At 43.9% G+C, this 27,337-nt stretch overlaps 1 protein-coding gene across 2 annotated transcripts in view; it reads right to left on the reverse strand.

Annotated features, from left to right (window-relative positions):
- Positions 1-27,337, reverse strand: part of LOC309546278 (high affinity choline transporter 1-like) — a 90,040-nt gene that overhangs the window by 30,384 nt on the left and 32,319 nt on the right. The window contains exons 4-6 of one of the 2 annotated variants that reach the window (XM_082245866.1): positions 19,408-19,556; positions 13,580-13,723; positions 7,639-7,792 (exon numbers count right to left, since the gene is read on the reverse strand). In XM_082245866.1, the coding sequence (XP_082101992.1) occupies positions 7,639-7,792; positions 13,580-13,723; positions 19,408-19,556 (447 nt within the window). The remainder of the gene's footprint in view (positions 1-7,638; positions 7,793-13,579; positions 13,724-19,407; positions 19,557-27,337) is intronic. The other variant, XM_082245867.1, reaches the window with a different exon arrangement.

Here is a 27,337-nt window from a genome sequence, read left to right on the forward strand (position 1 = left end):
GAGGGGTGTTATATAACAATATACTTTCATAATAGTGTATTTGGGTACTGCAGAAATTTTGTCTCTACATCATTGATGTCACCTTCCCCACCACTAACATTAGAGATCTCGGAGTAGGCAGCAACAGCGGGGACCAACCTCCTTGGGCTGATTTGGGTACTGTCGTCAGACTGCTGAATGGCGGCTGTTGCTACCTCCTCTTCCTGATCTGATGCCAAGAATGGCTATGCATCGCAAATGTCTTGTGATGGATCATAAAATAATTCCTGTGACTCAAGCGGAGGGTATATGGTGGTGGTGGTGTTGATGGTGGTGTCTTTGGGGGTGCACACAGCAGAGAGTGAAGAGGGTGCAGATAGAGAGGATGAGGAGGGTGCAGAAGAGGAAGGCTGAGTGAGCCACTCAACCAACTCTGGTGCATCCTTTGATGTAATTGAACGCACCTTCTGCAACTTCCCACTTTGGCTCCGGCCTGGTGCTCCTGCCCTACTCCTACCACCCCTGTTGAAGGGCCTGCTTCTTCCTCTGCCTGTCATTTTTTAAATGACCCTGTGACAAAATGACCAGTACTGGGTGACAACGTACTTAGACCCCCGGGACAAACAAAAAATGGCGGAAATGTTACCACCATCACAGATGGCTGTCAGAATGCAGCACTTCCAGGCCTTGCTTCGAGAAATGTTGCATTCTGCTTTTGCGTGCGCTGGCAGAGGAATTTCCACTCACAGAGAAACAGTTGCGGGTACCAATCCAACAGCGCCTGCAAGAAGAGGGCAGTTTGAAGATGTGTTGGTCACTTCTGATATGAGATCACTCTTTCAGCAGACCCATCCACAGCTGTCCTCCGGATCCAGCATCAGGGAACGCCTAGACCAACAGGTGTCTGACTACATCGGGTTAACAGCCGATGTGGACGCTCTGAGAAGTGATGAACCCCTGGACTAATGGGTGGGCAGGCTTGACCTCTGGCCAGAGCTTGCACAATTTTCAATGGAACTGTTGGCTTGCCCCTCTTCCAGTGTCCTGTCCTGACATGACGGCAGCCCTACTGGGAGCACTCACAGGATATAACAGCGAAAAGTCAGTTGGAAAAGGTCACAGATGTGCCGACAGCATCTGTCTTGAGGTGCAGATCATGACCTTGTTGGTTTATACCCATGTGGGGAAGCTTCCAGGAGGATAGCATGACCCAGCACTTTCCCTACTCCTCAGGAACCTCTCCCTGACATTAAGCACTGTTCCCGACAGACGGGTGATCTGTCCCTATTTTAGCCACACACAAAAAATATGTGCCCAAGCCGGGTGCCAGGGTCTTAAATAGACTCTGCCTGACACAAGTTGGCTGCCAGAGTCACATGGGGCACCAGCATCCAATTGGCTAGCTGCCCCTGTGACCCAGGAAACCATAGAGGAACTAGGTTTCTCTTAAATTCCTCTCCCTCTGCAATACTGCTGTGGTTTAGTGCCACCTGCTGTGGGGAAAATAGACTGCACTTGACTAAAAAGAGAGAGGGTAGTGTTAAACTAGCGGATGGACTTGACTAACAAATTGAAGCTGACCTCCAGCTAACACTTTATAAGCAGTTACAGCAAACATTTTTTCTTTTTGGAATAAAAGATTTTACATAAATAAAAGCTGTTCATTGTAAGTATCCCTGTGAGTGTTACACGGTTTGTCTCAACCCTCTAACTGCTACTTTTGGTCTGGTAAAGGATGTTGAAAAATACCAGAATTACTGGTAGGATCATCAGATGAAAATTAAAGAAAAAAGATTTAAAAAAAGCAAACTAATATAGCCATCACATCTATGAATTGGTAAGTTGCAATAATACAATTTTGTCTTTGGGTTTAATACCGTTTTTGGACGTTCAGCACAGCAGGGGGGATCGTGACCAATAAGCACACTCGCCTAGCTCACGACAGTGTTGACAATGACTACCTCACATTTCTAAAAATTAATGAGGCATGGATCTCTGAGGAATTCAACACATGTGACCAGTAGACCATGTTTGATTCAAATTCCTCATGACAGGCCACAAATATCCACCACCACCCATAACAATTCATGGTCCCTGTCTTAGGTAAATACAGCGGCAAAAAAGGCCATTTATGTCCGCTGAATGCCTAATTGCTACAGTCTGTCCCTGCTCCACACAGCAACCCCTCCCTACACTGACAAAATACTTTTGTGGACATATTAGCTAGCGATTTGTGTCACTATACAGTCTGTCCCTGCTCCACACAGCAACCTCTCCCTACACTGACAAAAGACTTTTGTGGACCTATTAGCTAGCGATTTGTGTCACTATACAGGCTGTCCCTGCTCCACACAGCAACCTCTCCCTACACTGACAAAAGACTTTTGTGGACCTATTAGCTAGTGATTTGTGTCACTAACTCTCTGTCCCTGCTCCACACAGCAACCTCCAGCCACAGAATACAAAGTTCTTTCCTGTCAGGTGCACGCCTGTTGGCTAATTTTTGGGGGCCTGTACTGGCCGACACTTACTTCTGTATCCTGTGTATGCCTAATGTATCTCCATCCACAGAATACAAAGTTCTTTGCTGTCAGGTGAACGCCTGTGGGCTAATTTTTGGGGCCTGTACTGGCCGACACTTACTGCTGTATCCTGTGTGTGCCTAATGTACCTCCAGCCACAGAATACAAAGTTCTTTGCTGTCAGGTGCACGCCTGTTGGCTAATTTATGGGGCCTGTAATGGCCGACACTTACTTCTGTATCCTGTGAATGCCTAATGTACCTCCAGCCACAGAATACAAAGTTCTTTGCTGTCAGATGAACACCTGTTGGCTAATTTTTGGTGCCTGTACTGGCCGACACTTACTTCTTTATCCTGTGAATGTCTAATTTTTCAGACTGGAATTGAAAATCAATGGGTCTGTAAACGTTCCGCTAAATTGTGGAACGGATGCGAACCCATTTTACAGATGTGTGAATGGACCCTATATGTATTTGACATGTATTTACCGGCTGTGGTCAGTTCTGGCTGATTTAGAAAAAAAAAATACATTTTTTTGCTGAAAAAAAAAAAAAATAATAATTTTTATGGCAACTTTTCCAATAGCAATACTTCTGGTATGTTAGTATCCATGTTGTGGGACTATGTGTGCACAGCTAGTAAGTATTTTGTGGCTGCAAATATGACCTGGAGGTTTTTCATGTTCGCCTGCCATTTGCAAACATTTGAGCGAGTTCGCTGATCGCGTTCGCGAACTGTCCCGGCAGATGTTCGTCCATCACTACTTGAGGCTGTAATTTGTGCCAAAGGTGCTTCAACAAAGTATTGAGCAAAGGCTGTGAATACTTTGGTAAATGATTATTTTATTTCCTTTTAAATTTTTAAGAAATTTGCAAAGATTTGAGACAAACTACTTTCACGTTGTCATTATGGGGTATTGTTTGTAGAATTTTGAGGAAAATAATGAATTTAATCCATTTTGGAAGAAGGCTGTAACATAACAAAATGTGGAAAAAGTGAAGTGCTGTGAATACTTCCCAGATGCACTGTACACATACTAGGGCCAATTTAGACAGGATCCAATTAACTTACCCGCATGTCTTTGGGGTGTGGGAGGAAACTGGAGTACCTGAAAGAAACCCACACAGGCACAGGGAGAACATGAAAACTCCATGCAGGTAGTGCCGTGTATACTTTCACCTTCAGCAAGATTTTCCTAAAAAAAACACCCCATACGCAATTCCATATCCTGTGAATAGTACATACCAGTGATCCTTCTGGTGTAAATGGTGCACATCCTCCAATTACAGATGCAGCTGTTGGGGGGGCTCTCCAAAAAAACTATTGACATCTCATCCCCCTCTTCCCTGCAGCTTGCATCGGTAGAATTTTGGAAAATCTTCTAAAGGTAAACCAAGCCAATTCAAATACCAAGCTCCCTCTAATCTTAAAATCTCTATGCTAATTATTTGCTAATGTTTGCTATATTTGCTATATTGCATATTTGCTATATGCTAATATATTTTGTAGGTAACTGTTAACCCCTTCACTCCGACAGGAGGCAAATATGCGGCACCATTGGACTGGGCTTTTTTCAGAGGGGCCGCATATTTGCATACCTCCCTCTAAGCTGGGAGTGTGTCCCACCGGGCACTCCCAGCATAGAGACTGTGGTCTAACCGAGAGCCCCAGGCCCCCGTTCTAACGATTGGGACCCTGAATGGCCTCTGATTGGCTATCACATGATCAGTCACTGTGAAGCCCGCCCATGTGTTTTCTGTCTCTGAATGGATGAGAGATACATTCATTGTATCACTCTGTCCTTTCAGAGTTAGAAAAAAAGTGTGAAGGAAAAGAAAAAAAAAAATAATAATAATTAAAAAAAAAATAAAATAAATAAATAGATCAAGGTTTGATCAATGTCAGTGCCAGGGTTAGTGTTTAGGTCAGGGTCAAAGTTCAAGGTCAAAGGTCAGGGTCAGTATTTTTGGACAGGATTTTTTTTTTTTTAATTATTATCAGTGTGTTTTAGGTAGGATTTAAAAAAAGCAAACTGCGCACTATCGATTCTGGGCTGTACTACAGGTACCAACAACAACTAACATACATAAATGTGGCATTGCTGTGATTGTCAGGTGCAGGAGAATATATTTTGGGTTGTTCTTTGGTGGAAGGGTATGGTAGTAGCAAGAAATATACAGTTCAATTTTTTTTTTTTTTAAACTATTTTGGGCCAGGTTTCGTTTGATAATATAAAAAAAAATCAGGAGCTATCTATTATCATTTAATACCAAATGAAAGCCCAATTTGTCCTGAAAAAAAAAACAAAGTATAATCCACCTGGATGCACAACGTAGTTGTGATGATGTGTATGTAGCACTGCACCCTTTAGGACTGCTGGATAACAAACACCTTCGGGTCCCCCTGGATTAGCATTCACACAATTCACTTTGCTTCTTTGGCTCAGTTAATGACCAGTCCAGGGGTATATAGTTGTTTTAGGTGTTTTATTTTAAATAGGGATAGGAGAAGGGAATAGTGGGATACTCTAAATTGAACTATGGATGGATGAGGACTCCTTTCTGGAGATGCAGCCAGGCTGCAGATTCACCTTGCCACTAAATGAATTTAGGTCAAGTCTCTGTTCAGACAACTTAGTTAGGTAGATTATCTGCAGGATACCTGCCTAGTATCCCCTTTCACTCCACAGACTGACACCCATCCTAACTATCCTACACTTGGGTGGACCCCCTCAGGTCAGGCCCCTAGACACGATCCCCTGCACTCACGATACTGTTTTTCGAGGGTTTGCAGTGTCCCTACCCCTCCAGTCAGTTCTCATGGACCTCTGGGTTCAGTTTCTTTCCTGTAGCCGCCACCCTCCCTCCAGGACACTTCTCACCAGCCAAAGACCCCACAGCACATGTGCTCCTGGCTTTTATACAGTATCACATAATGCACTGAGACAGCAAGTCTCTACCAATCACTGGGACTGTATCAAGGCCTGTGTACTCATCGGCCATGTTCCTTCCCACTGTCCAACATGCCTCCCTGTTGGACCAGTGTGGAAACACTATCTAGGCCCAATAAATCACATACTGAGCACACTGAGCAGACCTAACTCACAGATCCTGCTCTCTGGTAGACAGAAAGCAATATAGATTTCCATGCTGCTCCTCTGATAAGCAGACAGAGCCAAAAACTATACTCTCTCACTAGCACCTACCTAGGAGGGTGCAACATGTACGGTTTTACTAACATGTCAAAATGATAAAATTGGGCTTAGGCATTTAGATTTGTTTTACCCTTAGGCGTGAAGGGGTTAAACGCACTGCAATATAATCACCCAATGTGAGCTCACTAAAAATACACTAGTCTCTAACTTTAGGCTTCTGGCTCCAAAGCATAATTGTGACCCGATGTAAAGTCTAATCGTAAAAATAAATTTTGAACAGGAATCTAAACAGTATCCAAAAGGTGCGTATATAAACCAAGCCCATATATGCACTAGCAGCGCTAATACACTTTTATTACAAAGAGCAGCGAATATGTCAATAATTCAAATAGATGAATATAATCAGGTATGATCTTAATCAACATAAATGTCCTGTTGGTAAATCAGCATGCAACAATAGGTAATGCAAGTCTCTTTTTTGCGGCAATGGAAAGATTAGAATAGTGTGGAATAGTCCCAAGACAGATCTTCCCCTATTCACCAAAATACCACCAAGAGCCTTCACCACACCGCCGTGCTCCCCTAGGTATTAAGAACGTACCCTTATTGCAAGGATCAAGTGCTTTAACCAAATCAAGTGATCCTCCACTATGAAATGGCGATCCACCTCCAGGTCCTGGCATACGCTTGTCAATTTGGATCAGCGATTCCTCATATCCTCATATTATGATCACATGCAATGAAAACAAGGGGACCCATAGCGTAACATGAACCACACAGAACATTTATTGATTAAAAGGATTCACACTCACATGGGATAAGAAATTTCAAGCATATAGGTGTACTGAAGGGATTCCCCTGCTTCTCCCGCCACAGACGCTGCCTCCACCGCGCCGCAAGGACCGGATGCCTCTGTAGCTGTCTTCCTGGTTCTACGGCCCTATCAACAGCGTGACGTAAGACGCTAGGACGCTGTGCAGGGTTGCCTTGGTAGCCGTGTGTTCATGCGCTGACGCGTTTCGTCATCACGGACTTCAACTGACGGTATAGCAGCAGCTTTTTTCAGAATATTGTGAGTGATTAACTAATAGTTTTCTCATCCTCAGGTGGTAATTACCATTTGTGTGTGATTGAATAATACCTAAGCGCTGAGTGGGTGGGACAGGACTTGAGTCCTGATTTTGCTCCTTTACTTTTAGGAATCTAAACAGCTATCAGCTAGGAAATTTAAAAAACGTTGTGCTGGAGCTGGAGATCAGGGCTGCTATTAGAAATCACAGGGCCCCATACAGCCTACCTGGCAGGCCCCCCACCCGAATACTTTCACAAAAAATACACTAAAATCATTATTAGCGTACACAAACATAGCAGAGAACATGTGTGAACTAGCCCTTTTTAATTGTTTTTTACATTTTGTTTTACATTTTAAAAAAAATATTTTTTTTTTTAAAATGCCAACATTTTTTACAATTTTAGTTTACAATTTTTTAATATGATTAATTAAAAAATGTAATTATATATATATATATATTTTTTTTTTACAATTCCTTATTTTTCCTAAGGACAGGGAAGCTTGCAGCACTGTGGGGGGGGGGGGGGGACATCACAGTGAAAAGGGGGCACATGGGGAGAGGGGGGATCAGAAGCAGGCAGAACACAGAGGGTGATAGGTGTCAGAGAAGTAATTACAGGAACGATGCCCTGTGTCTGTGTCTCTCCCTGCAGCAGCTGAAAGCTGGCAGGGCAGGAGGGGCAGAAACTGGCTTTCAGCTGCTGCAGAGAGCCGCACAGGGCTTCCGTCTGTAATTGCCCCTTCTTCGGACCGCACCGATTCCCTGTGCTGTTGGGGCCCCCCTGTGTGCCCGGGTCCCTTACAGGAGGACTGGTGGTCCCCCCCATCAGTGGCCCTGCTGGAGATCATTCCATAATGTATCAAGCATTTCATTTTATGACATTGTCATGTTACGTTCTACTGTCTGTTACCTGTAGAGGCTGCAACTGCACCAATGAGAATAGAAGGGACCCCCAGGACTGCAGACAGAACTCCTGAGAGGTAAGATGCTACCACTGCTTGCTTAGAAGTCGAGGCAGCAAGAACTCTCTGAAAATAGATTTGCCATGCAATGCCACCCAGACTCTGAAATGACAAAATGTGAGGGTGAAATATCTGTTATTTCATTTTATAGATAGTCATGTAAGATGTTCGAATAAAAGGCTATGTGCTTCTTTTTTATAAAAAATTATAATTTTTTTTTTAATCAAAACAAAAAATAGAATTTGAAGCCCAATTGTACAATCACTTGCTCAAACCAGTAGAGTAGAGGCTTGCAATGAGTATGTACCAGTACCATACCACAAGCAACAGATCCATCTGATGTATGTGTACTTATTCTCTATCCTTAAACCATCTTAGATAGTACATGTGGTGTCAGTAAATTCAATTGCTCTCACTTGGGTCCTCTAAAGAAATAAACAGGGAGCTAAAATAACAACTAAACATTTGGAAGGATTTGGCTTGTGGGTGCCTGTATTCAGTAATGACTTTTGGGGTCAATTTATAAAAAAATTTACCATGCGTGTGCTTTAAAGTAAAGCCATCATAAATAATCACCGGACTCTGTCTAAAACATTTATTACCTTTAATCGTCAGCTCCATCTTGTGGCCTAATGTGGTATTTTCCTAAAATACCTCAATCAGCAAAATACTGCATCATGTCCACTAGATGCAGCTGATGATCATATGAAATATAGTGGTGGGATAATGGTTCGGGCTGAGCATGGGATCAGACTCGAACAGCGCCCAATTGGGTGTTCGCCGAACACCCAAATTTACAGGATGCTCGGCGGGATGTTCGCCCACCGAGCGCCCCACAATGCACTGTGTTGCCCTAATTGGCTGAAGCAATGCACCCAACCGCTGATCAGGTGCAAGGTTTTGCCCAATCAGGGCTCAGTGAATAGCTGGTTGTTAAGTCATCAGCTGTCATCAGGCTTCCCTGAATTAAATAAAAAAAAAAAATGCTGGCAATACAAAAATGTGAAAAAAATGGGCCCCCCCAACCCATATCAGGACCTTGAGGAAATTGGAAGCCAAAATTAAAAAAAAACTGTGTCGGGTCCCCACCCAAGATCCATACCAGACCCTTACAAAATTGTGTAGAGATCCGCCAAAATCCATACCAGAACTTTGTCCGAGCATGCAGCCTGGCAGGAAAGGCTCCTGAACCATACCAGGTCACATTCCCTCAACATGAAGGGGGGGGGGGTGCATCGGGGGACATTGTTTTATTATTTTTAATAAAGGAATTGTTAAAAAACTGTGTATGTGTGTGTTTTTATTTCTTTTTGACACTTCTTTTTGATGAATGAATAGGGGTACAATGTACCCCTACTCATTCATATAGGAGGGTGGAACCCAACGCCTTTTCTTTTTTATTTATTTATTTTTTTAATTTTGGCGTGGGGTTCCCCTTAGAATCCCAAAAGGTCTGGTATGGATTGGGGGGGGGGGGGACCCCTACGTCATTTTTTTTTCACATTTTTGTATAGGCAGCAATGTTTTCTTTTTTTCAAGAAAGCTTGCAGCAGGGAAAATCATTTCAAATATCTTTTGTTTTTCTTTGTATACATCAGTTTTGCTGAAGCAGGTTCTATACATGGTACAGATGCATCACTTTACAGGCAAACCAAGGGGAACCCCCAGGCACTATGTTTAAAGAAATTTTTCATTTTTATTGTTTCACTTAAGCATTATTACAATTGCTTTGATACATGCCCCCCAGGGCAGTATTCGGGCCCCCATACTTTTTTATGGCCAATCACTTGTATATAAGCCTTCAAAATGGAGACTTGATTTTTCCTGTTCGGGTCTCATAGACTTTAATAGGGTTCGCGGTTCAGGTCTGATTTTTTTCCATGTTTGGAAGTTCTGATTCTAACCGAACCAGGGGGTGTTTGGCCCCTCACTGGTAAAATATACATATTAGACAAATTACAGGAATTATTTGTGATAGCTGTGTGTATGTGTGTGTCATTTGCACAGCAAGCTTGCTATAAACAGATCGAAGAGTCAATTCTGAATCCCAACTTCTGTTAGGGCGGTTGTAAAGGAGGACCTGAACTGTGCCACAAAAAGGCAAGCAGAGAGCAACAGACTAATCCCAAGTATTACCTGTGGTCTCCCTGCAGCTGACTTTTTTAACAATTACTGACTTACCATGCCTTGTTCTGCACCATGTCTCTGCGTGGAAGAGGCCATCTTGAGTCAGGGTTATGTTTCCTCATGTCAGAGTTGCCCTCTGGATGACAGTGTATACACCCAAATGTCCTGGATCCTGGCAGAAGCCTAACGTCTCACGGGTCTAGGGCATGTCCCGGAGCCAAATGGTGAAAATGTTGTTTCAGCACCCAAATGCAGGTCTATGCACTCACTGTCTGGCGGAGTAAACTCCTGCCAACAGTAGATGTATAGTTCCTGCACGGAGGAAGTAGCATGGGACACAACATCAGAGTTCCCCCTGAGAACCAATGTTTTTGTCCAATCCCCCAACACTGGGAGCTAATGGTTAATTCCTCTTCCCATTGACACCATCACCATCTTTTCTTTTTTCATCCACCAAGGTTCCCCCACTAACCCATTAACACCAATGCTTCCTGGAAAGGTGAGGTCACAAACCTAGCCATGCTATCTGACAGGGTAGTCTGGACTACAGGAGTAGATAAACAGAATTTTGGCAGATAAAACTGTTACCATACATGTATTTCAACCATTTACATAGCTGTTAGCTCAACTGTGAGTTCAGCTTTCAAACAGCTTCATAGCAATACTCTTTGCCGCTCGCTACAGATAATCTGTCAGATTAACAAACTTTACTAGCAGGAGTAGGTTCTACCTAATTTTATATAGTTTTTAATATATTTTTGTGCAGTATTGCTTTATTTATGTTCAGTCTGGAAGATATAGAATATTGCATGTGAATAATTAGTGTTCAGCCAGTAAGCAAAACTCTAGGCTCTTTCACATAATTACCTGTCTATTCTGTACTATTTAAAAAAAAAAACAAAACAAAAAAAAAACCCAAACCTGTTGTTTACAGAGTTCAATAGCTCAAACGCCAATTTTAAAGTGACTAAGTTATTTCTGGCAAATCAATGTCATAGAAGTAATAGTTGATAGTACACATTTGGTGGTGTCTACTCTGAGGCATTGGATGACATTTAGTTTGGAAAAGCACTGTATATAATTAAAAACAGCCTTTATACTGTTTTGTCATTTATTGCATCTTAGTGAAGTTGATCTCCTACAGCCACTTTATGTATACTTCCACTCCAGTGATGGGTATATGACATTTCTCAGGTGATCCTGATGATGGCAACAGTGGACTATGCCTACTGGTAGTCCCCGTCAGAAGCCCATGTGACAGGTTGACAATTTAGGAGCGCAGTTATTGTACAGAAACTGATTCTTTTCATCTTATGGCTGCCTTATAAAGTCCAGGCAATGTCCCAGGGTTGAATGATGGAACTTTTGTTCCAGCACCCAGCTTCAGGTCTATTCACTCATTGTCTGATGGAATCATGTCCTTTACTGCCAACAGTAGATACATGGTCCATAGGACCTTCATGGTAGAATCATCGGGTATTATTTTAATGAAAGCTGCAGATTTACAAAGATTGAAAACGACTTTTGGAAGTACATTCAGTTGGGACTTCACCCAATAGGGGAAGTTCTGTTCTTCTTCCACCTTCACATTTGAGCAGAACACTGAGCAGAAGTTCGCTCCCTCCTCCCTCCCGCGCAGCCTTCTGGGACATGTCACAGGTCCCAGAAAGTTGCAGGACCAATCAGATGGAGCGGCTTGCGCATGCACAGTGAGTAGCTGGCTGTGAAGCTGCAGGCAGTCAGAGCCGACTGCCCACACTTAGTATGATGGCGGCCGAAGCCCGGTGAAGAAACCAGCCAGGTGAGGACAGTGATGAATCCTGGGACAGGTGAATGTCTATTTATTAAAAGTCAGCAGCTACCATTTTTGTAGCTGCTGACTTTTAATTTTTCAAAATATATCTGAAGCACCACTTTAAGATGTTACATTTATGAGATTTTTGTGACTGGTATTAAAAGGGCCTTATTGATGATATACTGTATGTAACTATCTTGAATGCCAGTTCACACATTCACATGATCTGGTGTGGATTCACCCCCGGTCTCCTGGACCCCACACCATACCCTCTCCTTCTTTTCCAGTGACCCACCCTACTTGTACTATGCTCCTCTCTTCTCTGTCTCCTTTCCTATACCCTCTGTTAGGCTGCTGTTCTTGGACCTCTCCCCACCTGATAAACTCAAAGGCCTATGAATAAGCACCCCAAAACTTTAAGTAACTAACCCGCACTATGCTGTAGCGAACCCCCACTTTGTTATATTCAACTATCTTGGCTAAAATAAAAGAGCTACTCGCTGAATCCTACAACAAGCATGACCAAGCCCACAGCATATGGACAGGGGCATATTGCTCATCTAATGAGCTTCGGACTAATGGGAGAGCCTGGGGCCTGGCGTTCCAGTATTTTGGAGATACCACCCATCATCTTCTCCCATGCATGTGTCTAGGACTGTTGTGGAAATTTAATTGTGGACATTTTCTTTAGTTAAATAGTCATAATGTCTCCCAGTGTCGGTTTTACAGATAATCGCTATTCACAGTGATTATCGCATTATCGCTTTAACTGTCATTGCAGGAAAGACTTGTTATTGAAAACCTTCCATTGGATGAGATGGCACAATACTAGTAGCAAAGAGAGTCCATCGCACAGATCTATATCCGCAATTCGGGGCCCCGTACTGCTGAGTTATGTTTGTGATATGGAAATTCTTATCATTTTACCAAGATTAATAGATGGCATCTTTTAGTCACATTCGGATCCGTGTGACTGAAACACTGCTGCTATTATCTTATGCAGATAAAGCCTCATCAACTGGAACAAATAGAATGGTCACTGTCACATTTGGTTTATATATATATATATATGAATCATATGTGATTGGACCCACTAACAAGTATGAGTACATGTTTATGGATTGACATGGGTGAACAATGGGAAAGCATGTTTCCCTTTTGGTCGGCCGTGTCCATTCATGGGCATCCACTCTACAGTTTCTATTGTACTTTGAATGTATACATGTTCTGTGATTGGTGGTCTTGAAGCCACTTCCTGTAACTCCCTTTTGTTAAATAAATCTACTGTGTCTTGGAGGAGTTCAGTTACTCAGAAGAAACCTTCAGATAGCATTGAATTGACTACAGCAAGCGTGTCTGTTCATTTCTTTGCTGCCGAGCGCTTGGAAACACAAAAGAGTGGTACATTGTACTTTTCAGTACAAGCTATTAATAGCGTTTGGTGCGTATTAATCTTGAGCGCACTGAGCGGGTTTCTATGCTCCAAGCCCTATTAATTTCCACGACAAGGACCTCTTCAGGTCCTCCATCCTCTGGAACTCACTACTTCTCCTACTCTGTCCACATTTAGGGGACCCCCTGAAAACTCATCTCTTCGGAGAGGCCAATCCCACCTCATTGCTGCACAATTATTACTTTGTGTATCACTTGTCCTTCTCTTTAAATTTTAAGCTCTCATGAGCACAGCCCTGCTAAGAGTATTTCATTTCACTTGATCGTGTGTTTTTTGAACTTCTGTAACTGGAATTTGTTATTACAAAGCATTTAAAAAAAAAAAATCACTGAAATGGAGATTTACATATACATCGAAATTTACTTTGTTCACATGAGTTAAAGACACTGTACATTCTAATTGGCTGCTATGGCCTACCGCCTTATACACATGACTATATTGGCCAGAAGGAGTATACACAGCTGGTAATGACAAGCCTTTGCGCTACAAGAACAGACAGAAGACATGAACTTACCAGGAAAGCCAAATCATCAAGCCATCTTGCAATGTACTGTGGCTGTATATTACCAATCCAGGGTTCTTGGTACACTTTATTCACTGCTGTGTAAGCAATGTTTTCAGATGCAGAATTTAGAAGAGCAAATGGTACACAAATCCACTACGTTTAAAATAAGACAAATGATTAGTATACATTTAATATTTAATGAGCGTTACAAACATTAAGGAGATTTGCTTCCTCTGTCATTTCAATATCAGGCAATTCAGTCTCAGTGTAGATCTGTGCTCATACACACTGCTTATTGAAGCACACATCCCTCCCGGCATACCAGGACACTGAAATCTAATGTTGGCGAGGCATTTTTCCATTTTTAAATCACAGCAACAGAGCACATTTATTTGCAGTGGGTGATTCTTTTTTTTTTTTATATTTTTCAGCAGGCATTTGGATAAAATGCATCTAGAAATTCTATTATATTATTGGTATTCCTTGGACGGTGGGGCACTGATATTTCAATGCATTACCCACACCATGGCAAAATAAGGGTAGAGCAAATATGTCAGCTTTTGTTAGGGGCATAGCTTTTAGTAACAGGCCTGGGGTGGGAGAGGGTTGGAATAATGTAATAGGGCCCCTAAACAAACACTGTAATTCCACACTCACACAGACATCACCATAGCGTAAAACTGAGGTAATAGGAGAGCGAATATGGCAATACACAGGCATGATGGTGGTAACTGTGGCAATGTTAGGGTAACACACTGGCACCTGTGACAATACATGGGCAACAAACGTGGGAAACACACTGGCGATCAAACATGGACAACAAAAGGGGCAATTTTTACTATACATGGGCAACAAAAGGGCATACAGTACATGGGCAACAAAAAACAATGGTGGAAGCACATGGACAACAAAAGGGCATACAGTACATGGGCAACAAAATACAATGGTGGAAGCACATGGACAACAAAAGGGCAATTGTAGAGTTTAGGGTTGCACTGATACCAGGATCAGTATAATTGCCAACACTAAGCATTTGGACGAGTTTCAGTACTCATGCAAATGCTCCGATATCTGAAACCGATACCAGAATTGACATCAGCTTGGGGGCGGATAGGGTTACATCCCCCCACACGGCAGTGAGTCCTGTTACATATCCGGCATTTCTCTTGTAGTCATGTTGTCTTGTCTATTGTACTTATGTTGATTATCACACAGGACGGCATACAGTATACAGCTTTTACGGCTTTGGACTGTAAAGCCCCGTACACACGATCAGATTATCAAACAATCTGTCATCCGTTTTTTGTGGCATGCTAGTCTGATGTGGAAAGTGAAGAGGTTATTTTCATCCCAATTTTCCCATACGACAGAATTCTACTTCAGAAGTGATGTCATGTGTTGGATTGCTTTGTATGTATTCTTTCGTCTCTGAGCATGCCTAGTCTTGCTCTTAAGATTTTTTTCCGTCAAAATCTGTACTAATAAGACGAAAATCGGACGTTGTGTTGACGGACGACTTAAATTTTATAGCCTGCACATCAGGATTTTGTCAGCCCGAAAAGTCGGAGTCGGCTGTCGAAAGCACCATATTAACAATCCGAAAATCGGCGGATCGGTCGTCGGATGATTTTTCCGTACAGATTTTCTTATCGTGTGTACGGGGCTTAAGTCTATGTTTATTGCACTAGACCTACATGCCATTAGGACTGTCCACTATCACGTCTTATCTAGCTCATGTATTGAGTTGTGTGCTATATCTACTTTATGGTCGGGTTGCAGCCTATCCATTCATCTATTGTGGGATAGCAGCTCAAACATCCACTCAATATTGCACTGATCTTCAGCAGAGGAGTTGATCATCCAACCATCTCCACCTGTGCATGTACTTCTAGCTCATTGAGCCCATCCATCTACCTGCTGCGAGCAGGTCCTACATCCTGTGTGATGCATATTTATAATATAATTTGCACATGTTCTGTGAAATTTGAGCTTTCACAGCATTGTGACAAGCAAATAAAAATTTTTTTTTTTTTTTTGTTTCAAAATGTCTTTTGAGTTACAGTTCTTCATAATTATAAGGAAAAAGTAATCATTTTTTAAATGATCGAAAAAAAAAACTGTTACATGACACTAAAAATAGGTATTGGTAATTGGTATCGGCGAGTACTTGAGGAAAAATATCGGTACTCGTCTTAAAAAACTGGTATTGGTGCATCCCTAGTATAATTACATGGGCAACAAAAGGGCAAAGTTAAAATAAATTGGTAACAAAAGGGCAATGGTAGAAGTATATGGGCTACAAAAGGGCAGTGGCAGAAGTACATGAGCAACAAAATGGTAATGGTAGAGTTACATGGTCAACAAAAGAGCAATGGTGGGCAATGGTAGAATTACACGGACAACAAAAGGGCAATGGTAGAATTACATGGGCAACAAAAGGGCAATGGTAGAATTACATGGGCAACAAAAGGGCAATGGTAGAATTACATGGGCAACAAAAGGGCATTGGTAGAATTATATTGGTAACAAAAGGACAAAGGTGGCAATACATGGGCAATAAATGGGTAGAGGTAGCAATATATGGGCAAAACAATGGGTGATTGTGACACTACATGGCCACAAATGGACAGTCATGACAATAGATAGGCAACAAACAAGCAGACATAGCAAATTTGTGGGTTGCAAACAGACAGTTGCAGCAAAGCATGGGCAAAATGCAGACAGTAACACCCAATTTCCCTACCTGCCCCATACCTGCCCCCCTGGCATTCTAGCTTCAGGCTTTGACTCCCCTTGGCCGCAAACATCTTTTTCACCTTCAGTGTATCTTCGTCAAGCACTGTAACCTTGCACTGCAAAGGCATGACTCTGTGTCTGCCTAGAGTTTGCATGTCCTCTTAATGTGGCAACACAAAATATTGGATTTTTCCTAACTGTCAGTCCAAATGACAATGGGTACAAGGGCAGACATAGAGGGCGAATCTCCCTAAGTGGGACAAATATGCCAATAAAAAAAAACAACCCTCCACCATGGCATCCAAAGTTTAGAAAAAGGCATATGGGTTCTTTGCATATTGTTTTTGGAACTGTGCTTTTATCAAGTATTTCAAGAGCTTCCTGTAATAAAGACCAGTCACTGCTGCTCTCTCTTCTTGTGTAGGTTGACTGGTCTGGTCTCCGCCCCTCCTGCATTTTTCTGCAGGCAGTCTGTAGTGGGTGGAGTCTGCTGGGTCCCTCCCACACCACTGCTCTCTGCACAGGCTATGTACAATACAAGGATGATGTCACTGCTAGTTTTACAGGGTAATAACTAAGGTTCCAAAGGCATCTGGGGCACACAAAGAAGATTTATATACTTTGTGGCTATTGAGGAATATACTAATTTTTTTTTTTTAATAACAAACATGTCATACTTACCTGCGCTGTGCAATGGTGTTGCACAAAGCAGCCCGGATCCTCCTCTTCTCGGTCCCCTGCCGGCGCTCCTGGCTACTCCTTTTCTGTGTGTGTTACCATAGGAGGCTGCCTCCTGTGTGGGCTGGATCCTGAGCTGTTCTCTGTGTGAATATAGACACTACAGGCCCGTACACACGTATCGATTGTCGGCCGTAAATATTCGGCCACCGACCGATCGGCCGATTGTCAGCTTGTTAGTATGATGCTTCCGACAACCGACTGCGACTTTTCGGCCGAACAGAATCTGGTGTGCAGGCATTCAAATTTTTGTTGGCCAACACCAGAACGGCCGATTGTTCGCCAGTCAGTACAGAATTCGGCCGACAAACAGCAGATGAGCAAGACTGGGCATGCTCTGAGAAGAAAAAACACACGGAAAGTTAACCATCACATGACATCACTTCTGCAGTCGGCTGTTGTTGGCCCACAAAATTCGGGTGCAGTCTTTAGCACTTTTCAACCGACAGGACAGCACCAGACAAAAGACGGCCGATCGTTCAGGCCGACATTCGGTACGTGTGTACGGGGCTTTACAGTGCAGCCCAGCCCCGCCCACTGCTTCCTAATCACTATATTTGATTGAAAGCAGTAGGAGCCAATGGTTCCAGCTGCTCTCCCTGAGTCCAGGAAGGGAGAGAGAGTAGCGTTGCTGCTCTAAGGCACAGCGCTGGATCGAGATTGGTTTCATTGGGGGGAGCTGACAATAGAAGATTTTTTTACTTTAATGCAGTGAATGCTAAACAAAAACCTTCAGCCTTGACAACCACTTTAAATGCAAGCTTTTGTTTCTAAAGTTCACTTTAAGCCTACCCACCTTACTTCACACACTGGAAATCTGGACTATTTGCAAAAATGTGCTCTTTTAAGTCGGGGGTTCTTTTTTTCTATCTTCACCTGGAAGCTCCTTGTAGTTCAATGTCAGGTATGTGTCCCAAGGGCATGGGGCTCTATGGAGGAATGGCCTATGACAGCCTTTTTCAACCAGGGTGCCTGGAGGCTTCTTCAGGGGTGCCTCTGCAAAATGCCTATAAATTGGCCAAATATACAAGCTGGTGTGTGGGTGAAGCCTGACTTTTAGTTACACAAAGCCACATGTTTTCATTGTGCACGATTACAACTTTCTAACTGCCGGCTTTCTAATGACCAGTGGCATCATCAGTTGATAAGGAGGATGTCAGTCACCTGCATAGCATCCTTGTTTGACCCTCCCCTGCCTTTCTCTATCAGCATTGGGGCACATTATCTGAATGATGGAGAAAAACTAAAGGGAGAAGAGAAACTTTGGAATACTAGTCTGTACAGGTTTTTAAAAGTGTATTTGCTTTGGAAGAATAAATCACCTCTAACGTTGGGTAATTACTTGTGTAATTGTTGCTGCCTGATGTAAAACTATTAGAATGATTTTTACATTTTAGAATGGGGTGCCTTGAGATTGTCCATTTTTAAAGGGTGCCTCGAAACTGTCCATAGTTTTTTAAAGGGTGCCTCGAAACTGTCCATAGTTTTTTAAAGGGTGCCTCGAAACTGTCCATAGTTTTTTAAAGGGTGCTTCAAGATTGTTCATAATTTTTAAAGGGTGCCTCGACTGGAAAAAGGTTAAAAAACACTGTTCTATGACATGGGTGCTTAACCTGTGGCCCTCCGGCTGTTGCAGAACTACATGTCCAATAAGTCATTGCAAGCTAACACTTAGAGGCATGACTCCAAAAGGCAGAGACATGATGGGATTTGTAGTTCCACAACAGCTGGAGGGCCACAGGAGGAGCATCCATGGTCTATGAGTATGCCAAACACCAATTAAAGGTGTCCTCACTGACCCATTTACGTATATGTCAAACTGTAGGATACTACAATGACTTCAGTAGACAATGCATTTCCAACCAAGCACTTCTAAGCTGTAAGATGACAATAAATTCATATGATAAGAGAATGAATCAGAAATCTCTATAACATGTAGCCACACTGCCACATCACCTTTGACAGAACAGCTCCAGGAAAATACATAAAAGAACCATTTGGTTCATCTACTCATTCATATGTCACATCATTTGATCATTGGTCTTAATAATATGTTGCAACACACCAGCAGTTTGAAATCAGGCTTGTTAAGGGAGTGCCTACTCTCTTAACTAAAGGGTGGGAGGAGAAAGTACCAAGATGGGCCTTCTAGAAGAAGAGAGAGTTGACGATGGATGGCACCAGTATGATGGTCCTCAGTAGTCTTCCACATTGCTGTTCTCAGGGGGGCAATGGTGAGCAATCTGCAGACAATTTTTGTATAGTGTGTGTTTCAGTTCTAAGGGTTTAGCTGGAGCTGTCCTTGAGGCCATTTGTACACTGGACTCTATAGTAAACATTGTGGGAATTTGGGCTTTACTCACCAGACTGACCATCATGAAGAGAAGCTGAATGACATCAGTATAGGCGACAGAATAGAGTCCACCAAGTAACGTGTACAAAATGACTGTACAGGCAGAGATAATGATGGATAAGTAGCCGCTCACATCCAGAATGACTCTGACAGTGGCTCCTACAATGACACATCAGAGGTCAGTCCAGGAAATGTTCCTGAGTTGCGATCGTTGTAAATCAAATCAGCAAGCAGCAAACATTTAGCATGCTTTCCAGTTTTTATGCATCATTTTCAGTTGTTTTGGAAATGTTTCATTATTTAATGCATCTGCTACATATGTATATGTCATCAACGCATGACGTGCGCATGACAATCCAGCCAATGTCAAGTGCTTTAAAGGCTCCCTTTAAAGCATGGGTGTCCAACCTTTTTGCCTTCTCTGGGCCACGTTGAGTGTAGAGAAATTTTCTCAGGCCGCATATAAAATATATACTTTAGTTAAGGTATATAAGTAAAAAAATGCCTTCCCGCGCTGCTGCGCCCCCCTCCCCCCCCCGCACTAATTTAACACAATTAGTGGATGATCCCATCCGAGGCAGCCTCTGCCTACAGTTAGTTGGCCATGCCCGCGACTTGATTCCTTTCCTCCCCAGCAAAAAAAAAAAGAAATTGTCAGGGGGCAGTGGGCCGCATTGTCGGCGGTTCCGGGTCGCATGCAGCCCCCGGGCCCCAGGTTGGACATGCCTGCTTTAAAGTAAATAAATCCTAACAATCAACTTCTATTTGCTCCCCTTCACCAGTTAACCCCTTTGAGCCTAAGGCCCCTTTCACACATACGGTCCGTTCAGTTCATCAGTTCAGTCACGTCAAAATGTATCAGTTCATCCATTTTTCATCCGTTTTTCATCCGTTTTTCATCCGTTTTTATCCGTTTTTCCATCCATTTTTTATCCATTTTTCATCCGTTTTTTTTTACATCCACAACCAATGCAAAAACGGATGAAAAAGGGACCGTTTGTGTGTTTACATCAGTTTTTCGTCCGATCCGTTTTTTTGACAGATGAAAAATAGGGCATTCATCCGTTCCAAAAAACGGACATTGACGGAAGCAGATGAAAACGGATGTTAACGGATGATCATCCGTTGTCATCGGTTTTTACATAGAGATACATTGATGTCCGTTTTTCATCCATCAACGGATGGATGAAAAACGAACAAACAGACCGTATGTGTGAAAGGGGCCTAAGGGTAAAACAAATCTTAATGCTTAAACCCAATTTTGCAGCTTTAACATGTGTTAGTAAAACCATACAACACAAATAATTTGTGCATCCAGGTGGATTATACCTTGTTTGTTTTTTTTGTTTTTTTTTTCATGTTGAATTGGACTTTTATTTGGTGGTATATGGCAATAGATATCTCCTGATTTTTTTTTTTTTTTTTATTATTATTATCCAAGGAAAACTGTCTGAAAATAGTAAAATACATTTCTCTATCGCTCATTGACAGACGTAGTCTTCTTGATTCTCAAGAGCTGGGTTATGTTGTCTCCGCAGGAGTAGGACTAGGCAGAAAGACAAAACGTTCTGGCTCCACCTTAGGGGCAGTCCCTGAGGGTATATCCTCCCTCTCTCTGCTACAGGGAATCAGTTTTTTTCTGTCTAGTCAGGAGTAAGGACCTAAGTTCCTTGCTGGGATCTTTTGGTCCTGGCAAGACTTTTTTTCTTTAAGAAAAAGACATTTTTTAGGTAGTTTTCTCCAGTGTTTTTTTTTTTTTTCCTGTGAGATCTTCAAGCAAAAATGCCGGACTGGGCGACACTTGTGGTCACCCCAGCCGGCCTACGAGCGCGCGCAGACCATGGCATTGCGCTTGGTCGGCCGCGACATATTCAAGTAAGTATGCGGGGCCGGGCGACGGGCTGGATGTTGAGATCCAGTGGTCACCCCGGTTTCTGCCTACGAGCGCGTGCAGACCAGAGCTCCGCGCTGGGTCGGCCGCGACGGAGTCCCAGTGGAGGGACTGATCTTGCGAGTTAAAAGTCTCGCTTGGACGCCAGGTACCAGAGAGTCGAGGCGTCCGGAGTGGTCCACAAACCCCCACCCCGGTGGAGAGGGTATTGTGAAGAGAGGGTGCCTGTCGGTTCGGTATGGTGAGTAAACGTTCCCTTTTTTCCTCGTTATGAGGCAGTATGTATTATGGGCCCCTCCATATATGGTCAGTATATATCTGATACTTACAAGTCCCCCTTGTAATACAGCATGTGTTTGTGGGAAGTGGACTTGGTTTAAGAGCTAACACTCTACCCAGCAGACTGTAACATTACAGCAGACATAGGAGGTATAATCCTACCTTATGTGTAGTGTATCTTCTGTAGATCCATATATCGCCTCTTAGCAGAGATGCAGGTGGATGTGCTGGGAAAACGATTTCGGCGGTCCGCCGCCATTTTGCCGTAGACCGAATGCATGTATGTCCTCAGGTCACGCCGGCCGCCATGTTTTTGGAGTCTTATGTCTCTTCTATGGAGGCGGCCATGTTTTGTGAGCCCAGCTACCTCGTGGAGAGCTGGGAACGCCGGAAGGCGTACACAGGGGGCGGAGCCACGCCTTCTACCCGGGAAAAAGCAAACAGCTCCTTCCAGTCTGTGTAAGACAGACGCTGACTGCAGTTGGTTGGAAACTGCACTGCATCGGTTGGTGAGCCTTGGGGGTCCCTCTCTCTCTCTGTGGGATCGAGAAGCAGGTACTCTGAGGGGCGCTATTGCGCTAGGGGGAGACACACAAAAAAAAAAAAAAAAAAAAAGTTTTTTTGTTTTGCTGGCAAAGGTGTCCTGTATTAACATGGACCCTGCCACTCATGTATCTCCTCCGGATCCCCTCGAGGGGTCTGCGGGATCCTCCAGCACCCCATTGACAATTGAATCATTGTCAGCTATTATGGAAACTTTTGTGTCCCGGGTGGAAGTGGCTTGTCAGGGACAGGGCGCAAGAAAGCGACCCCCGCCTAACCCCATATTATCTGAAACCTCAGGTTCAGATTCTGAACCCATTTCTGCAGTTGCAGGTACTTCATCTGGGATTGGTGTCTCGGGTCCTGTCTCTTCAGACAGTGAGGAGGATGTTTCGGCATCCGCCATAGCCCGAGAGGAAGCGTTGGTAAACGCACTCATTGTATCTGTTCGAAAGAGACCTTAAGGTTACAGGGTATTCCATCGGAAATAGCTGAAACTGAAATCCCTTTTGGGACTAAAAAACGCATCAAAGTGGCGAAGGTTTTTCCATTGCCCAAATGTTTTGGCAATCCAATCGAAGAAGAATGGCGTCTGCCAAAACGCACTTTTACTATTTCTAAACGCATTGACAGGCGTTATCCGTTTGAGGAAACCCTTATTAAGAAATGGACAGAACCACCTGTGGTGGATTCACCAATTGCTAGACTGAATAAAGACACGGTTATTCCTTTAGAAGACGCTCCGTCTTTTAAAGATCCAGTGGATCGCAAGATAGAAGCTATGTCTCGCACCATGTTTTCCTTGATTGGATCAGCTTTCAGACCTATAATAGCTATTGGTCTGGTTTCGCAGGCTGTAACTGAATGGACCAAGTGGTTACGCCGGGACTTAGAAGAGGTCCCTCAGGCGGTATCAGATTTGTTGGAACAAATGATACAGGGGTTACAGTTTGTGTGTGATGCGGCGTTAGACGCCACTCCATTATTGGCGCGGGCATCAGTCTCAGCAGTGGTTCTCAGGCGTACACTGTGGCTAAAAGGTTGGTTAGCCGACCAAGGTTCCAAAAAAGCATTGGCTAATATCCCCTTTTCAGGAGAGCGTCTATTTGGAGCCAACTTAGATGAGATCATTAAAGATCTCACGGGTGGAAAGAGCACCTTTTTACCGCAAAATTTTAAAGGTAGAGGAACTCGTCAAAGACGAGGGCCTTCTTTTTCTGCTCACAAGAGGTTTTTTCGTCCCGCGGGTGAAAAAACTAAGTCCTCCAAAGCTCCTGCAGGAGGCGCCAGGGGTCGTTGGTCGGGCAAGCAAAAGCCCGCCCCCTCCAGACCTGAAGATAAACCATCCAAAGCCTGAAGGTGCGCCCCCACCCATAACTGGGGTGGGGGGACGTCTTCGCCGGTTCCCGGATCCATGGCTTTCCAGAATCCCGGACAAATGGGTTTGCGAAGTCATAAGGTCAGGGTACAAGATCGAGTTTCGATCTCTCCCACCGGCGCGATTCTTCCCTTCCAATATCCGACTATCCTCAGATCGTTTAGAAGATCTGCGGAGAGCAGTCACAGATTTACTACAACAAGGAGTGGTAGTCCACGTTCCTTGGACAGAACGGTTTCAAGGGTTTTATTCAAACCTGTTTACAATACCCAGGAAAGAGGGCAAAGTGCGTCCAATTCTGGACTTAAGAGCACTCAATTCTTTCGTCAACATAAGAAGATTCAGAATGGAGTCCATTCGCACGGTAGCAGCCTTCCTGCATCCAGGGGATGTCCTAGCGTCCATAGACATCAAGGACGCCTATCTTCACATTCCCATTTTCGCAGGACATCAGCGGTTTCTACGCTTTTCCGTAGAGGAGAACCACTATCAGTTTGTGGCGTTACCTTTCGGTCTTGCCACGGCTCCGCGGGTCTTCACAAAGGTGTTGGCCCCAATGTTGGCACTTCTGCGCCAAAGAGGTATATCGATCCTTGGTTACCTAGACGATCTTCTGCTTCATGCAGAGTCTCCTCAGACCTTGCTACAAAACATAGAAATTACTATGATTTCTTTACAGGAATTCGGGTGGCTGGTGAACCAGCAAAAGTCATTTCTGGTTCCCACCCAGAGGCTCGAATATCTGGGTCTAATTCTAGACACAGTCAGGACAAGAGTTTTTCTTCCGGTAGGGAAACTCCGAAAAATTCAATCAGCAGTCCAGTTGTTACTGTCCAACAGCTGGTCTTCCCTTCGGACTTGCATGAGGGTTCTGGGGTTGATGGTGGCTTCATTCGAAGCAGTCCCATTTGCCCAGTCCCATACCCGAATTCTTCAGCAAGAGATTCTTCTCAGATGGAATCGGAATCCGGAATCCCTGGACAATCAGATCCGATTGAGCAAACAGACCAGAGAGTCTCTGGTCTGGTGGCTTCGGTCTCCGATGCTCAGCCAGGGAAAGTCATTTCTGCCAATATATTGGACGATAGTGACCACGGATGCCAGTCTATCCGGATGGGGAGGAATTCTCGGTCAGTTATCTGTCCAGGGACTTTGGTCCCCGGAAGAATCCAGGTTACCGATAAATGTATTGGAACTGAGAGCGATCAGACTTTGTCTGATTCACTGGACCGAGCAGCTCCAGGGCAGCCCGGTTCGGATCCAGTCGGACAATGCCACGGCCGTGGCTTATGTCAATCACCAGGGGGGCACCAAGAGTGTCCGAGCGGCCAAAGAAGTGGCTTGCATTCTTCGCTGGGCGGAACGATTTGTTCCAGCAATCTCTGCGGTGTTCATTCCGGGGGTGGAGAATTGGCAGGCAGATTATCTCAGCCGTCAGACCCTGGATCAGGGGGAATGGTCCCTCCATCCAGACGTTTTCCACCAGTTGTGCCTACGGTGGGGCACCCCGGATGTGGATCTGTTGGCATCACGATTCAACAGGAAAGTTCAGAGATTCGTGGCTCGCTCCCGCGATCCTCTAGCAGAAACCGCAGACGCACTGATCGCCCCGTGGGGGCAATACCAGCTAATATATGCCTTCCCTCCTTTCGCGTTACTGCCAAGACTTCTTCGCAGGATAGAGGAGGAAGGAATTCCAGTAATCCTGGTAGCTCCGGACTGGCCTCGTCGAGCTTGGTACGCCGACATGGTCAGACTGGTGGCGGACGTCCCGTGGAGACTTCCTCTCAGGGAGGATCTACTGTCTCAGGGACCGATCTTCCATCCTGCTTTACGATCGCTGGCTTTAACGGCCTGGATATTGAGACCCAGGTGCTGAAGGACAAAGGTTTGTCAGCTTCAGTTATTCCTACTCTAGTTGAAGCAAGGAAAGCGACTTCCAGAAAGATTTATCATCGCACATGGAAGTCCTACATTGCATGGTGTGAACCTTTGGGGTTCCGTCCTCGGTCTTATTCGATTAGTCGAATATTGGCTTTTCTGCAACAAGGGGTTGAGCAGAAACTGGCCTTGAGTACTATCAAGGGTCAGGTCTCAGCATTAGCCATCTTCTTTCAGAAGCCTTTGGCTACTCATTCCTTGGTGCGGAATTTCATCCAGGGGGTGCGACATCTGGCTCCGCCAGTGCACGCGCCGTTACCCCCCTGGGATCTTAATTTAGTGTTGTCGGTTCTTCAGAAACCTCCCTTTGAAGATATTAAGGAGATTCCTCTACCTACGTTGTCCCAGAAGGTGGCCTTCTTGGTGGCTATTACTTCTGCACGCAGGGTGTCAGAACTGGCCGCATTATCTTGTCGTTCACCATATCTGGTGGTTCATAGAGATAAGGTGGTTGTTCGTCCGAATCCATCCTTCCTACCAAAAGTGGTTTCAGAATTTCATCTGAATGAAGAAATTGTATTACCTTCCCTGTGTCCTAAGCCCAGTCATCCTCGGGAGTTGGCTTTACACTCCTTGGATGTGGTCCGGGCGATCAGGGTATACTTGAAAACGACAGACTCGTTTCGCAAGACGGATTCACTTTTTGTGATCCCAGATGGACCCAAAAAGGGGTTGCCTGCATCTGCCGCGACCATTTCCAGATGGATCAGACAGACGGTAGTACAGGCTTATTCTATTAAGGGTCGGGAGCCCCCGTTCCCTGTTAAGGCGCACTCCACTCGGGCACTTAGTGCGTCATGGGCCTTTCGCCATCAGGCGTCAGTGGTCCAGGTGTGCAAGGCGGCTACCTGGTCGTCGGTGCATACCTTTACTAAACATTATAAAGTTGATGTAATGGCATCGTCTGATGCCTCGTTTGGCCGCAAGGTTTTGCAGGCCGCAATTTGAGGAGACCAGTGGTCTACCTCGAGGGTTTTTTCCGTTGGAAAATTTTTCTTTAGTCTCATTCTTTGTTTATAATGAGCCTTTAAAACTTCTAGTTTGGCACCGGTTGGGCCTTCTAGATTGGATTTGATTTGTCAATCCCACCCCTCATTTGTGGCACTGCTTCTGGATGTCCCAGCTCTTGAGAATCAAGAAGACTACGTCTGTCAATGAGCGATAGAGAAAAATGGATTTTTGTAAGATCTTACCGTAAAATCCTTTTCTCTTAAGCTCATTGACAGACGTAGTACCCGCCCCTCTATCATTGAGTTGGGTTGGGTTAAATTCTCTGTACTGCTTTAAAACAGAACTGATTCCCTGTAGCAGAGAGAGGGAGGATATACCCTCAGGGACTGCCCCTAAGGTGGAGCCAGAACGTTTTGTCTTTCTGCCTAGTCCTACTCCTGCGGAGACAACATAACCCAGCTCTTGAGAATCAAGAAGACTACGTCTGTCAATGAGCTTAAGAGAAAAGGATTTTACGGTAAGATCTTACAAAAATCCATTTTTTTTGTTTTTTTAAATGTAACTGTATATATCTTGCTACTTGCTACTACCATAATCTACCACTTAAAGTAAATTCTCCTGCTCCTGACGATTGCAGCGATACCACATATGTATATGTTAGTTGTTGTTTGTACCCATAGTATAGCCTAGAAACAATAGTGTGCATTTTGCTTTTTTTTTTTTTTTTTTTTATCCTACCTAAAACACACTGACACTTACTGACACTAATTAAAAAAAACTAACTAATTAAAAAATAAATAAATAATAAAAAAAAACTGACTAATTGCAAAAAATAATCCTGTTCCTAAAAATACGGACTCTGACCTTTAACCCTAACTTTGACCTCTGACCCTGACCCAAACACTAACCCTGGGGCTGTCCTAGGTCAAACCTTGATCTAGGTTTTTTTTTTTATTA

This window comes from Pelophylax lessonae (assembly GCF_965119305.1).
Source record: "Pelophylax lessonae genome assembly, chromosome: 2".
Lineage (NCBI taxonomy): Eukaryota > Metazoa > Chordata > Amphibia > Anura > Ranidae > Pelophylax > Pelophylax lessonae.